Here is a 15080-nt window from a genome sequence, read left to right as displayed (position 1 = left end):
GCTTAACGTGTGGTGCTCCGGTCCTAACGGATTCTTTTGTGGATATCATAATTTCACGACCGAACATTTATGCAGGAACGGCAGCACAATCTGGTTAATTTCCGTGACCCTGAAATACCCAGCGTGACGTGACCAACGGATTGATTTATTGAATTGAATTGATTTAACCGCGCGAGCGAAGCGAATTCATCCACAGAGCATCGCAACCAACTGAAAGAAGACCAAACGTGGGGAAGAAATGTTGTTTAGACTAAATACGTGTGGTAATCGGAAACGGTAGGCTGAGAGATAACGTATTCAAACCTCGAAACAAGCACCCTGAGGTCACGTTTTTATTGTTGAAAGGGGAAACAGCATCGACGTTGTTGGCATTTGCATCAGCCGATAAATAAGAAAAAGAATAAGAAAAAAAACCACTGAATATTGTTCAAAAGACTAAAGGGAGTGTATTTGAAATTATATTTAATTCATTTATGTGTAATGTTGACCCATGAATGATGTATTATTAGCATATTTTTGGTGATCATTACGCGCTGTTAGACATATGACTTGATGTTTGACATTTGGAAATACAGACGCTTTGGCAAAAATAACAGATGGCATGAGCATAAGCATAACTACATCCGGCCATAGTAAACATTTACTGCATGTGTTAGCGACTTCACATGCATATATTTAAATGAGAGAAAGACACAAATAATAAACCAAGTATTGAATAGACAGCCTGATAAATCTACTGTTGATATTTTATGTACAGTGCAATGTAGGCTAAATTACATAATTTCATACATTTATCTGATCATTCCTATTCATAATTGGCTAGAAGCCTATAACTTCAAGTTAAGATCAAGATCCTAAGAGATATATCCTCTCATTCACTCATTAACATAAGCAATAATTCACAAAATACATGAGCAATAAATATCATTTAGCGTAGAAGCGAATGTCTGAATGTATGTTTGCATGAAGCCAAAGACACATAATCATTAAGGAGATCCATTTTCCATTTCAAACTCATTTGGGCAAAGATTGGATCACTTCAAATGTTTTTTTTCTTCTCAGGTTAAATCAGGCAACTGATGTTTAATGTAAATGTATGACACAAAACCCTTAGTTAATGTCACTTGTCTTCCACTATCTGCATAAAATTCTCATTCAAAACTAATCACAACCTCAGCTCCAAGTCTTCCACTGTCAAGAAAACAAGTAAACTTTGTCGTTTAGTGAATATCTCTATATATTTTAGAAATCAGATGAGATATTCATCAGAATATTTAATCACTTTAAAAAAGTGTATTAATGTCATTATTAATTAAGTACTGGTTAACAAATAAACAGGTCTAGAAGAACCATTACTGACTGAAACTCGAGTGTGGCATCTCAGCTCTCTTTTCTTTCATGGAGTAACTGAATACTTTGGACTTGTTGGATCGATTTCCTGCACATAGTGCGGCGTCAAATCTCTGATACTCCCTCACTGGACTCCCTTGCTCCTCATCAAAACACTCATCTCCCACCCGACAGGAAGGACAAGAGGAAAACATCATCTGTTTTTCACACTGTCAAGCTCATCTGTTCACAGATCCAGGGGGCGCATTTCCTTCGCAGAGCTCCTGTCTCACTGTGGACTACTTGCCGAGACCTCCTGTTCTTCAGTTTGAGCCTGTTTTGTGTGTGTGTGTGTGTGTGTGTGTGTGTGTGTGTGTGTGTGTGTGTGTGTGTGTAAGACAGAATCAAGACTCTGAAAGCAGCGGCTATCATCTGTGAAGATGTCTGCAGTGCGACTTCTGTGTGTCCCTGTGCTGTTGTGTTTAACACACGGTGAGTGTCTTAAGCGAACTTTGAAACATTTGAGATACACATTTCAAGCCTCACACCCTTTATCTGTGTCTGTCTGTGTCAGTCAGGCCATGATAAAGCTGCAGGTACATGTATAGCAGGAATCCGCTTTCAAGATAAATTGTATTTGCTGCTCTCATGCGTTTTTTAATAGGATTTCAAAGTGTTTGGAATAGATAGGTATATAGATACTCTAACACTATACACTATAATAAAGATAATTCCAATTTACCACAATATGCATTATATAGATACACATTTATTATTATTATTTTTGTATTTTAAAATTTATATTTATATTTTATATATTGCATGTATTTGTATATAAATATTTTATATACTGTTTACTATATATATACACAAACAGTAAATATAGTATAATATAATATATATATAGTAAATATATATACACTATATATAAAAATAATTATGTATATTATATAATATAATGTATATAAATCACTTTAGTGTTATCACAAGAAATAGCTCATGTATTCTTGAGATTTTTGTAATTAATTATTAGATGTTATATTAAAAATATAATGCAACTGAAGTGATAAATTACTTTAATGACACTTGTTTTTTATTTGAATTTCTTGCTGATCCAATCAGGGCAATTTAGCACCGGTCCACTAATAGTATGTCTTTGCTTTTTGTTTATTTAAGTTTTGTTTATTAAGCTCAAAGCGGTTGTGTTTATGGGTTTTGGGGTTCATGGATTGTTTAGTAAAAACCCAAACCAGCTGTCACTTCTAGTAGAGCATGTGTTGATGCTAAAATGGAGTCATGGGTGATCGGGGTGGTCCAGACAGAAATATAGCTCTTGCCCAAGCTCGGTTGCTTCTGTCACAAGCTGTTATTATCTTCCAGTAGGTCGTGAATTCTTTGTTTTGTGTTGTGATTCTTAAATACTAGGTTTTATGGCGTGTGTTTAAAATATGTGTCTGTCGGCACTTGTTCATAGCCTGAATATCTTGTGTGTGACTGTAAGAAGGGAAGTGATGGAAATAAATCGCTCTCATGGGAACAGGTGTTGTCAATCATGCCTCAGTGATAGATGTCCTAGTTTACCCAGCGAGGATTTGTATCTCTCCTCGTGTCTTGTGTTGGGACACGCATTATGTGTTCAGTATATCCTGTACCAGCGGGTTATGTAAACCGACCTGTTATCAGTTGCTTAAATGTTAAAATGTTTTATTATGCCTAACGAATGCAAGTTTTTATTACTTCATGTGCTAAGTCTCTTGAAGTATTGTAACTAAATGATACAAACTTTTAAAGTCACTTTTGTGTAAGTTTGTGTCTGCTGAAAAAAAAGTAAATTTCGTCTTTTTTTATGATGAACTTGCACAAAATTGCTCATCTAGATTACTATTTAAAGCATTTAGCAGAGAGCAACCGACTCTAAAAATGTAATATTGCTACATATTTCCTTAATACTAAGGAAGGATTAAAATAGTTGGAGCAGAAGGTTAAAATAAGAAAAGGAGAAAGCTCAAAAGGAGAACTGTTACACAACTGTACTTGTGTAACACCTTATACAGTAATTAATCTCACAGAATCACCAAGGAAAAGGGACTTTAAGGAAATGTTTTTATTCAGATTAAACATTTTATTGGAGATGAAACGTGGGAGTGAGCAAAGGCAGATGGAAAGAAAGATGTGTGAGAATGAAAGCGTGAGACAGAAAGAGAGTTCCCTGTGTTCGCCTATCTCCTTGTACTCAATATGTACAAACTATAGTCTCTGATTTGATCAAATTGTCACACGGTCAGGGCCGGTGGAAATTATTCCTAGCATTTAATGGCAATGTCACCATATAATGGCACTACAAACGATTAAAGATTATTAATAAATCTGAGTCTGTTCCTTGTAAGCTTGGCTATATCTCTTTTTTATAGTTTGGGGTCAGTATTTTTTGTTGTGTTTTTTGTTTTTTGTTAGAAATGTAATACTTTTATTCAGCAAGGATGCATCAAATTGATCGAAAGTGAAAGTAAAGACATTTATAATGTTACAAAAGATTTTAATTCAAATAAATGTTCTTTTGATCTTATATTTTAAAATATATTAAAATAGAAAACAGTTATTTTAAATAAAATGCAGCTTTGGTGAGTTAAAAAATTGATAATAAAAAATAATAATAAAACATTTTTAGAGTTGGTAAGTGCCCATGCACACACACTATATGGTGTCCATTTACTGGCTATCAAAAAAAAAGTCCAATATATCATTGCTATTATCGACAAAGACAAGTTGTGCAGTCTCTCAGTGAATATCTTATGTTGCTGTGAATTACATTTTTCAGTACAGAGTTGTACTGTGTTACACCATCCGGATGAAGACTAATATAAATCAGGACATGACATTATCATAGTCTCCGGATGCTGCTCACACTGACATCTCGGCAGACACCTGTGATAACAGTTTCATTGGCTGTTTAACAGCTGTATCATATCCTGCTCTAAACACAATACTCCAGGAGTGCAATTAGTGTAAGTTTAGACCGTCTGGCTTAGTGCTGGACAATGCTGTGGTTGTTAATGTATGTTTGTTAGATGTGCGCATGTTTGTGAACACTGATGATTGATTAGCTGGCACTGAGTGTTCAGGAGTTCTCAAGGAAATGTGGAGTTAAGCAGCGGGAGGTGGATGCAGCTAAGAAACATTGGCAGAAAATAGTCTTGATTGAAATACATACACAGAGCAAGTGAGATCTACACAGCTTTTGTAGTTTCTAATAAGGATGCACATTGCAAACTATACCGATACCATATCTGCCTGCGTTAGTTTTTTTATGGTATATGTTGAATATTGAAATGTTGGAAATTGAAATATTGTTGGTTTTCATCTATTCTTACATTAGATTATTTTTTTCTTAATCTAATGCTCAATTAAACTAATTAAACTATAGTTAAACTGGCAGTCAACCTATAAAGACATTAATAATTTAATAGCACTGATAAATGTAAAATCTCAAAATGAATATCCATTTTTCATACTGTACATTAAAATGTTTGACACCTAAATTCATTTGTTAATTAGTTTTTTATATATTATATTTGAGTGTGTGTGTGTGTGTGTGTGTATATATACACATAGACAGTGTAGAAATTTAATACGGGTAATTTGTTATTTATGGAAATAATTATCAGCTTATCATATTGATTTGAATTTGAATTTTAATGCATCTTGATGAATAAATCCCCTATACTTCAAAAAAATATGCAAATATATATCTTTTTTTATTTTGCAGATTTTTTATTTTTTTGCATTTTATATTTAGAGAAAAAAAATAGAATCAAAACATAAATTTATTATTTATGAAAATAATTATATCAACCTGCATTGTAATTGTAATTTTGGTGCATCTCGATGAACAAACACCCCAAACCTAAGTATGAGCAATTATGATACATAGTGATTCTAGGGCAATTAAAGATTACAGTGAAGAAATTGAATACATAAAACACTACTGTGACAATCATATGACGGAAAAAAAAAGATTTAAAAGCCTTGCACAACATTATAGGAGGATCAGGCCCTTCTTATCAGAGCATGCTACACAACTCCTTGTCCAAGCGCTTGTTCTATCGAGACTGGGCTATTGTAATGCACTCCTGGCTGATCGTCCAGCATGCTCTGTCAAACTTCCGCAACTGATCCAGAATGCTGCAGTCAGAGTGGTCTTTAATGAGCCGAAGTGGCACACGTCACTCCTCTCCTCACAAAATTGCATTGGTTGCCAGTTGCTGCTTGCATTAAATTCAAGTCACTGACGTTTGCCCACAGAACAACCACTGGCTCTGCTCCCTTTTACCTAAACTCATTACTTCAGACTTATGTCCCATCCAGAAACTTGCGTTCTGCAAGCGAGCGTCGTCTTGTGGTGCCATCTCAAAGAGGCACAAAATCTCTCTCACGGACTTTTACCATGACTGTATCTGTCTGTGGAATGATATGCCTAACACAACCAGAGCTTCTGAGTCCGTAGCCACTTTCAAGAAACGACTGAAGATTCATCTTTTTCGGCAGCACTTGATCCAGTAATACTAACACTTTCTCTTCTATTCTTTTTTTTGTTTATTTATATAAAAAATGCGTTTAGATTAAACTGAGAGGGGTCTTAGCACTTGCATATTGTTGTCCAACTTTTAGTTTTAACTGCCTCTATTGTTCTCATTTGTAAGTCGCTTTGGATAAAAGCGTCTGCTAAGTGATTAAATGTAAATGTACTAGAAAGGCTTGAGGGAGAAGAAAGATGGTTAGAAGGAAGATTAATAGTTTAACGGGTTGAAAACAGTGGCCTAGAAACAGGCAAACCAATGAAGAGCAAGGTCTTTGTATTCTAAGCAGATTTTCAGCAGAATCCAGCAGTCATGCTTCCTTCAGAAAGCAGTGTCACAGGTTTCATGCACGCACAGGTCTGGCACCGTGGAAAACTGATGTGCATGTGAGGAAAGGTGTGTCTGAGTGCGTGTGTGTGCATGCCGGAAAGAGGATGAGACGATGGGGGAGGACGGAGAGAGCGTGAATGCTAAATCTGGGCAAGGGTGAACGAGGACATATTATATGAAGGACTGTCTCTTGCTGGTTATTCTTTATTGCAATTGCAGCACACTTGATCCCAGCATCAAGAACCGATTGTGAGAATCCCAGTATCTTAATGCTAAAAAGGAAGAGGCTTTGTCTTTAGATCTGGTCGCCTGGGGAAATATCACTGGCGTTTGCCATTTACCCTCGACTGGGGGGTCACCGACAATATCGTTCATTGAAGATTCATTTTAGAGATTAGATTAAAGAAGGGATTGGACGGAGATGAGAATATGTGGGTTCAACAGGACGATTGTTAGACCACAGTGACTAAATTACTGGCCAACATCATGTCATATATTGAGCGATGTATCAAAGAGCTTTTGTTTCTATGGAAAGTCTCCACCCTGGAGCTCAGTGTTCATCACAAATCTTTGCCATTTCCCGAGAGGCCAGAGTGTATATGTCACTGTTATACAGTTTGAGACTGCTGGCTGGCATGGAAACGCTGTCCTCGGCTTCTTGTTTACATGTAGAAAGCCTGAATCAGCTCTCAAAAGGCTCTCTCTTCTCTTTCCTTGAATCTCTCATTGCACCACAGTGTTCCTGTAGCTTAAACAGTAGAACATGGTGCAAAGAAATCAAGGTCATGGGTTCAATTCCCAAGAAATGTATAACTGATTAAATGTTTACCTTGAATGCAATGCAAATTGCTTTGGATAAAAGCATTTGCAAAATTGTATGTCTCTCACATTTCCGTCCCAAAAAAGCAATTGTAAAAATTGTCTAATTCTACTTTAAAGTGCATTAATTCAATCCTGGGATTAAGCGGGCATTGTGCAGTCTAATCTGGAATAAATTGCATAATGTAATCTCTGTAAAAAGGGGTTATGTAATGACCCTGCCCCCGCAGTGACATTGACAGAAGTTTATACGGCAGTTTTGGACACGTCTGAGGTCAGTTTATTGCGTGTGTATACTGTCCCTCCTTGGCTTTTAAAGGGCAAGGGAGAAGTCTCCTTTCCTCCCACCCTTTATAGTGTCCTTTGATGTCTCCCCAAAAATATCCCCAGATCTTCTTTGCTGTCACTAAAAGTCGGCATGAAATCAAAATTCAAAATGTAAATGCATGTTATTAATCTTATTGTGAAGTATGCCAATCAGCCGATGCATAGAACCCAGTCCCTGTCCTACATTTTTTCTTTTTTAATAATCCGTTACACTTGGATGCAAAAATCAAACAGATCTGACGCTACTTACATTTCATCACGACTTAAAAGATAATAGTTAAAAACAATAATAACACCGTTCAATGGAATCTTAAGAGAATCTCAAAATTGAAATACTGTACATTCCAAAGTTGTGATGATGCCTCATTAAAATGTTTATAATTAGTTTAATGTTTTTAATTCGACATAGTATAGAATTGAAATATCAGCTATTTATTGGCTTGCTTAATAATTGGCTTGTTTTAAGAATGTGTCAGCGTGATGTGATTAGACCCTTCCTCCCCCTTCCTCTGAAACTGTAGTACTTCTGTACTGATCATTGTTTTTCCTCTCCAATCTACCCCTTTTCTTCCTGTCCACAGCCAATAAATCAATAATCTGTCAATGATAATCAGTGATGTGATGGATGTAACCCTGAAAACGTTTAACTCTCTGTTTCCCTCTTTTTCCCTTGTTTTCTTCCTTCTCTTGTCTTCCAGTTGGGGTGGCACCAATTTTTACTTTTCATCCTTACTCATTTTCTCTTAGCAATCAAAATCAAATTATAAATGTTGTTTTCCTGAATATTACAGTAAAGAGATTCCTGTAAAAAAATCGAAACAGCAGGACGACTGTAGTTATTAACTGTAAAGCTGTAGCTGTGATTGATGTGTGTGCAATGTTTCTTATCCCTCATCTCATTGCACATAATAAATACTTCTCCAGAGGTCAGAATTGCAAAAAGATCATTGGTTGAGAGCGATGCAGATGTCTCTGTGGGAACAGCAGGGTGAAGTGTGAGAGAAAGATACTTGGAATATCAGGTGTGTTCCTTTCTGCAAGTGTTTGCGACTTCTAGGCATATATAGAGACTGGCATCTATATATGAAAGTGGATTAATGACTCAAAAAGGATCACAGTTCATAACAAACTATTTATTTCCCCTCAAAGAATTTTGAAGACAAGAAAAACAAACATTTAAGCAAATACTGTGGTCTGAGATGCACAGTTAATTGGGACTATTTCAACTGCAAAATCAGTTTTTATGAGTGGAAATAAAGCTTGCAAGAAAATGCTCTGCCTTGAACTAAAAATGCCATCATGCATAACCCCTCCCCCTCCTGACCCAAAAAAAGGGAATGCATGCAAAAGGACAAAAAAAGATTAAAACAAGATTTAAGCGTACTAATGCCTGTCAGTTCAAAACAAAAAAGTGGGCATCAATAAGACTTTATTTTTACGAACTGAAGCAGATGTGTCTGTATCTGTCACTGAATGTCTTCCTCTTCCTGTAGCTTGGCTCTGCCATGGGGCGTGTGTGGAGGTGGACTCCGACACAGAGGCAGTGGCGGGTAAAGGCTTCAAATTGGGCTGTATCTCTTGCAAGATGAGAGGGGAAGTTCCGGCCTATGCCACAGTGGACTGGTGGTTCAAGGCCAGAGGCGAGTGGGAATTTACACACGTGAGTATGAGACCAAACACCAGACTTTACAGCTTGACTTCGCGTGTTTGAGAGACACAGATGCTGCTCCCCCCATACAACGCATTACCTAAATTAATGTGCAGATGCCTTTTTACACATACAAAAGCTTTAGCACAGCTGTGTGGGTGCGTACTGACATGCACACAGGAATTAATGCAACTTAATTATTTCCATGGTAAAATAAAACATCCAAATCCCAAAGCAGATTTGAGAATGCTGTAGGAAAATATCATGCATTATTTATGACCATCTTAGTGGCCAGAAGTGAATTACTGCACATTACAGCACAATTTACTTTGAGTATGTTTACTTGGAGGGTAAAGAAGTCCTCTGCCATTAGAACCATACTACCAAATAGAGAAATAGACACTATAGAGAATACTACCAAATAGGCGTTACAAACAAGCTTCTTTGAGTGTTATGCCAAAGTCCTTTGTGTGAAATAGTTTAGCATAGAATATTACTAGAATTATATTTGTTATGCAAGAATGAAAGAGAATGAGACACTTTTTAACTGTTTAATATTTACTAGTTTTTTTTATATTTGTATTCATATTTTAATAATTCTATTAAAATGTGAAATTATTGGCGTATTTAAAGTAATGCACAACATTACTATGTCCAGCAATTTCCTACACTTTTGTGTGGGAATTAATTTCTATGACCTCTCCAGATATTCATACAGGATAAGGATTTGTAAAATCAATATTTAAATGTAATAAGGTGTAAATGTCATAAATGTATTCGATTATACCTATTAGTGTCCAATAGCAATTATGTTATCACTGTGGCTTGTGGCAGATTTTACTCTACTAAGACCAAAATCTAGTCTATGAACTAATTTAAACCAGACTAAAACTCGAAACCTTTTTTTTAATTTCCTATAGATTTTACTCATTGCATTGAGTTTGGAAAGCCAAAATTGAAATTTACATGGCATTTACAGCTTTTGCATGACAGTTATCATCATAGTTCTCTTCTGTAGACAGGGAGCAGTGTTGAGCAAAATACAGACAATAACAACAGTCAATCTTTGACGTGTCTCTTTTAACTGCGATTTATAGACAAAATATTGGAGAATAACAAAAAGCTTGTTTTGGGTACTGAATCAAATATTGTGTTCTTCACACTGGTTATTTGCCATAGCGGTCTCACTCTTATTTCTTACAATTAGATCTTCAGTTATGCAGATATGTCAAGCGACATACTGGATGAACGCTTCGATGACCGCCTGGCCTGGAACGGCAGTAAAAAAACTGATGATGTGCAAGACGGCTCAATTTACATCCTCAACGTCACCTTCAACGACACCGGCACCTATCGATGCTTTTTCGACCGCATTCTCGTCTTCCCCTATTATGAGTACCACACCAACGCCACCAAGTTTATCACCCTCAACGTAGTGGGCCATGGTATGTCAGTTAAAAGAGAATGAAATTTACATAAGAGGAAACAAATGCAAACAGGTTTTGAAATGTATTATGCAGGCACAAATCAGAGTTAGAGGGTTATAACATCATTGGCCTGAAAGAACACACACACAATCCTCTGCAATGCAGCCAAGAAACACAAGAGTGTGTTCATGAAGACAGATGTGTCAACACTGAATAGAAATGCCTTTGAAATGCCAAAAGCAAGGACACTGTCATTGCCTTTTCATGGCCCTGAAAGCAAAGTGTTTTCATTGCAGCAGCACCGGGGCTTTCATTACTGGTGTCCTTGACTCCCCAAATGCTTCGTGTTTTGAAAGCAAGGATGTTTAAGAATGTAATGCATGGTTTTATTTGAGTTATTTGCATTTTTCCTTCTTTTTTCTTCCAATATTTGTAGTATTTATATTCTGGATTGATGTAGCACTATTATAATTTTTTCTTTCAGCTTTTTCTAAAATCAGTACTTTAATTGCTCCAATAATTCTAGTGTGTTATATGAGGAAAACTGTATCTTATTTTTGCCGCCCCTGGCTCTAGGCAGGAAAACAGTACAAGGAAAACAGGAAACAGAACAATCACTAAAGATGCTGATCATGTTCCTTTTGTCAAGAAGTCAACTGTTGTTTTTGTAAATAACACTATTTTATATAATTTTTGTCAATTAAAATAAAGCTGAGATTAAATAAAATACAAATATTATATGAAAAACTTAACGAAAATAAAATATGTTTAAGTTGAAATACTAAAGCTACCAAAACTGAAAATGTAAAAAAACAAAAAAAAATAATACTGTAAATATTGAAAAACTAATAAAAATTACAAATCCACATAGCAGAATTACTCAAATTAAAATGAAAATTAAAAATAAGAGCTAATTCAAAATAATAAATACTTTACAAGGGTATAAATATATATATTTATATATAACAGTATATAAAGTATACAAAATACCAAAATAACAATGGTAGTGAAGTAGTGTAAGAGGACAAGGATCTATAGAAGCTTATGTCCACGAATAAAAATAAAACTTCTATTGTGTCTTTTATTTCTCTTGTAATAATGTTATTTCTCACAATTAGGACTTACTGTAATCTTCATTTCCCAAGTAAAAACAGGGTTCAAACCACAATCTAATGTAGAATTATTAACATTTTGACAGCCAGTGATCACAAGGCAAAACCTCTTTTTGTAGTTTATGAGGGAAAAGTGTTGAGTATTTTTGACAAACACTTTCCTCTTCAATACAATGTAAAATGAATGGCCAACTTGTACATTTTTGTTGGAAGCTACACTCAAAATCAGCTTCTGAGGAATCTGAGGGTCCACATGTTCGGTTCGACGCTTCTGCTGAGAACATGTCTGTCCACTGGGACAGAAGCCGTCGTGTCACACATGCTGACGGTGATGATTCAATCAGACGTGTCTGAGTCGGGCCTACATCAGCACTGATGTCACTATAGATGTGCATGTCTTTCATAATACTGACTCTGAGTGCTGAAACCAGCACTAATATATTCAGAACGTACTTTAAACTTCCTTCTATCAGTGTTTGATCATAACTTTAAGACTAGTAATTCAGAATAAGTCTGATCAGATCAGCAATTAAGGATTAAATGAAAATGTGAAAGTTATGAAAGAACCAAATATGGATTTGTGAACTGAATTTGATCTCACTCACCCCTAGCTTCACGAAGCATGGCGTCCATCTTATCTGAGGTCATGATGTACGTGTCTATCATCGGGCTGCAGTTATGGCTGTTGGTGGAGATGATCTATTGTTACAGGAAGATTTCAGCAGCGGGAGAGGAAGCGCTGAGAGAGAGCGAGTGAGTCACGTTTACATTTTCTAAACACTTCCTCACGGTTTGCTCTTACTTGGTAACAAACACCCGTCTATACGTTATTATATACGTCTATACATTACATACGTGGATTCAAAGCAAACAAACATGCAGTCAAAAACTTCAAAATCAATTTTATGGGATCTTTATTGAATATATTAGTGTCAAAAGTTTGGAATAATGAAGGTTTTGTAATGTTTTTGAGTTAAGTCTCTTATGCTCAACAAGGCTTATTTGATCAAAAATACAGTGAAAACAGTAATATTGTGAAAAATTATCAATAACATTATAATCAATGTTGAAAACAGTGTTACGTTTATATTTTTGTGTAAACTTATAAACTACCATTTAAACGTTTGAGCTAGACGCATTAAATTGATTCGAGTAACAGTAAATACATTTATAATGTTAGAAAAGATTTCTATTTCAAATAAATGCGGGCCTTTTGAGCTTTCTAGAGTCTGTCTAGAGAAATTATACAATGATTTCTGAAGGATAATGAGACTGGATTAATGATGCTGAAAATTCAGCCTCGCATTACAGAAGAATGTGTTATTTTAAAATGTAATAATATGTCACAAGAATTACTGTATTTTTGGTCAAATAAACAGTTCAAAAAATGTAAAAAATATGATTTATTCCAAACTTTTGACAGCCAGCGTAAAACAGAAGACAATTACATTTCCGCCAGTCTTTTATTAGTTTCCACTGCTTTTCTTCCTTCAAATCTATATTTCCCACAATCTCAAAAAGATCTATATTTTTCTGCAAGCTGCTGTTCTCATAACTTTAGAAGTTCTTGTTGCTGTTCTTTTCTTCATTGCCTTTTCTGTCCCTTCTGCCTTCTTTCCGTCCTTCCTATTCTCTTAGGGCGGAATATTTAGCTATAACCTCGGAGAGCAAAGGTAACTGTGCAGGTGTAGCGGTGACAGAATAACTCAGGTGGGACTGTTAAATGCAACTCTTTTGGTCACATCTAGACTTCCTCTATTTCGTGTCCGTTTAACCATCTGCCTTTTGTTTCATTTCAGGTCCAAAAAAAGTCTCAAGCCAAAAGCTCCATTCATTATGACATCACCAACGGCCTCCTCCATCCCCCACACCGGCGCTCTGCCATAACCACAGGGCTGCTGTTTTCACAACAACTGCGACAGAACCGCCATTCTAAACCATCAGGAAAATGCAGTCTCACATTACATGACTTGTACATACGTGTTTTAGCTTTTAACACCTTTTTTTGATTTTTTTTCTACACAAGAAATCAGCTTTAAATGTGATACTAAATGAGTCACCAGTATATCTACTGAGCCAGAGGACATCAGAAATATGATAGAGTATAAAATCTGTCACTAGTATATTTACTGAGCAAGAGCAAATAAGAATAATGTAAAAACAATCAAATCGAATTATATATGTGAAAACATCTATTTATATCATTATTTTAAAGATCACAAATACATATCAAGTAATATAAAAATAGGAAAATAAAAAAACGTATTCAAATATATATATATATATATATTAGGGGTGTAATGTTGAACGTATTCTTTCGAACCGATGCGGCGTTGTTTTAATAGAGAATTTTTCTGTATGCAGAATGTTATTTGAGTTTCGTACTTTGGGTGGGAAAGTTGCATCCATATCTGTAAATGTAAGAAATTCACGCCAGTATTTGAATTTTACAAAATGCAAAACAAGTCTCCATTAATCTCCACAGACTTTGCTGAATGAGCGTCGGTTTTGTGCCAAATTTAACTCTCTTCCAAATTGTTAGACCCCTCGTTGACCCGGGGGTCAACTACACTGCACTGGTGTCGTCCTGACTTCTGACGTCCCGCCAATACCCCAGAAATCCCCAGTATAGGTAGGTTTAGGATTTGGTATGGGGGAGAGGTTAAGATTAGGCAATTATATTGAGGCTTCAACAAGGGCTAATCATTTTGCAAGGAGTTGAAATTAGGCACAACACCTGTGCGTATTAGAATGGGACCGCAAGAATTCTGACTAAAATATACATTATGCAAAAATATTTTGCATCCAAAATTATGAAAAAACATTAAAATCGCAGCAGGAAGAGTGTTTTGCAGCAGTATTGACAGACTTTAATATTTAAAGACAGAAACATAAGTTTGTTCACTAAAGCATTGTTTCCCCCCCCTGCTGTACCAAAAACACATCAAACCGTGACTTAAGGTACGTATCGAACCATTATTTTTGTGTACACCGTTTAACCCCTAATATATATAGGAGGAGAAATCAGACAGAAAATCTCAAATTTGGCAGCTGGGAACTGTGATTAGCAGTACATAATTAATGCCAACAAATAATAATGCACATTTACAACAAGAGCTTCCTATCTGAGTACAGTCCCTCTCACATACAAGGGATTTGAACCAGCACTAATTTAACAAACCACATGTAGCTAACCATTACTTTTAAAACTTTCTTACTGGATCATAATAGTTCACTTAAAGGTACACTATGTAACTTTTGCCCCTATAGCAGTAAAAAAAACAAAAAAAAAAACATGCATTTTGAGAAAGAATATTGTTTTAGTTCTTCGTATATGAATATGACCCTTCTCAATAGATATTGCTTTACAGTTAAGTCTATTAGAGAGCTACATGGCAATTTATCTGTTCAATAAAATACCTTACCCGTTGAGTAATAAAATGCCATCTCCGCCACACTTTTACATTTCAAATCCCTCAGTTCATCACGTTCTCTTTTTGCCAGCAGACTG

At 35.7% G+C, this 15080-nt stretch overlaps 1 protein-coding gene across 3 annotated transcripts; it reads left to right on the top strand.

Annotated features, from left to right (window-relative positions):
* The first annotated feature begins 199 nt into the window (after nucleotides 1–199).
* On the top strand, nucleotides 200–13843 carry scn1ba (sodium channel, voltage-gated, type I, beta a). Of its 3 annotated transcripts, none has more exons than XM_077214926.1 (6): nucleotides 200–276; nucleotides 1732–1821; nucleotides 8876–9042; nucleotides 10238–10475; nucleotides 12181–12322; nucleotides 13369–13538. In XM_077214926.1, exons 2-6 carry the CDS (start codon nucleotides 1770–1772, stop codon nucleotides 13454–13456), a joined length of 687 nt encoding a protein of 228 aa, XP_077071041.1. In that variant the 5' UTR covers nucleotides 200–276; nucleotides 1732–1769; the 3' UTR covers nucleotides 13457–13538. The 3 variants fall into 3 exon arrangements, with proteins under 3 accessions (XP_077071041.1, XP_077071043.1, XP_077071040.1); XM_077214928.1 differs by lacking the exon at nucleotides 200–276 and adding an exon at nucleotides 13208–13279 and having other exon boundaries at nucleotides 786–1821; nucleotides 13369–13843; XM_077214925.1 differs by lacking the exon at nucleotides 200–276 and having other exon boundaries at nucleotides 791–1821.
* Nucleotides 13844–15080: the final 1237 nt, after the last annotated feature.

This window comes from Siphateles boraxobius, unplaced genomic scaffold, assembly GCF_051911475.1.
Source record: "Siphateles boraxobius isolate OS27281-9 unplaced genomic scaffold, OSU_SipBor_1 68, whole genome shotgun sequence".
Taxonomy (NCBI): Eukaryota; Metazoa; Chordata; class Actinopteri; order Cypriniformes; family Leuciscidae; genus Siphateles; species Siphateles boraxobius.
The sequence above is the reverse complement of the archived record's forward strand: the minus strand, read 5'-3'. Positions and strand labels throughout refer to the sequence as shown.

Bases quoted from the DNA above. Each gene is read 5' to 3' on its own strand.
- scn1ba (XM_077214926.1), top strand. From the start codon at position 1,770: ATGTCTGCAGTGCGACTTCTGTGTGTCCCTGTGCTGTTGTGTTTAACA. The intron at 9,043-10,237 runs GTGAGTATGAGA...TCTTACAATTAG, and splicing joins GCGAGTGGGAATTTACACAC to ATCTTCAGTTATGCAGATAT. The intron at 10,476-12,180 runs GTATGTCAGTTA...ACTCACCCCTAG, and splicing joins CCTCAACGTAGTGGGCCATG to CTTCACGAAGCATGGCGTCC.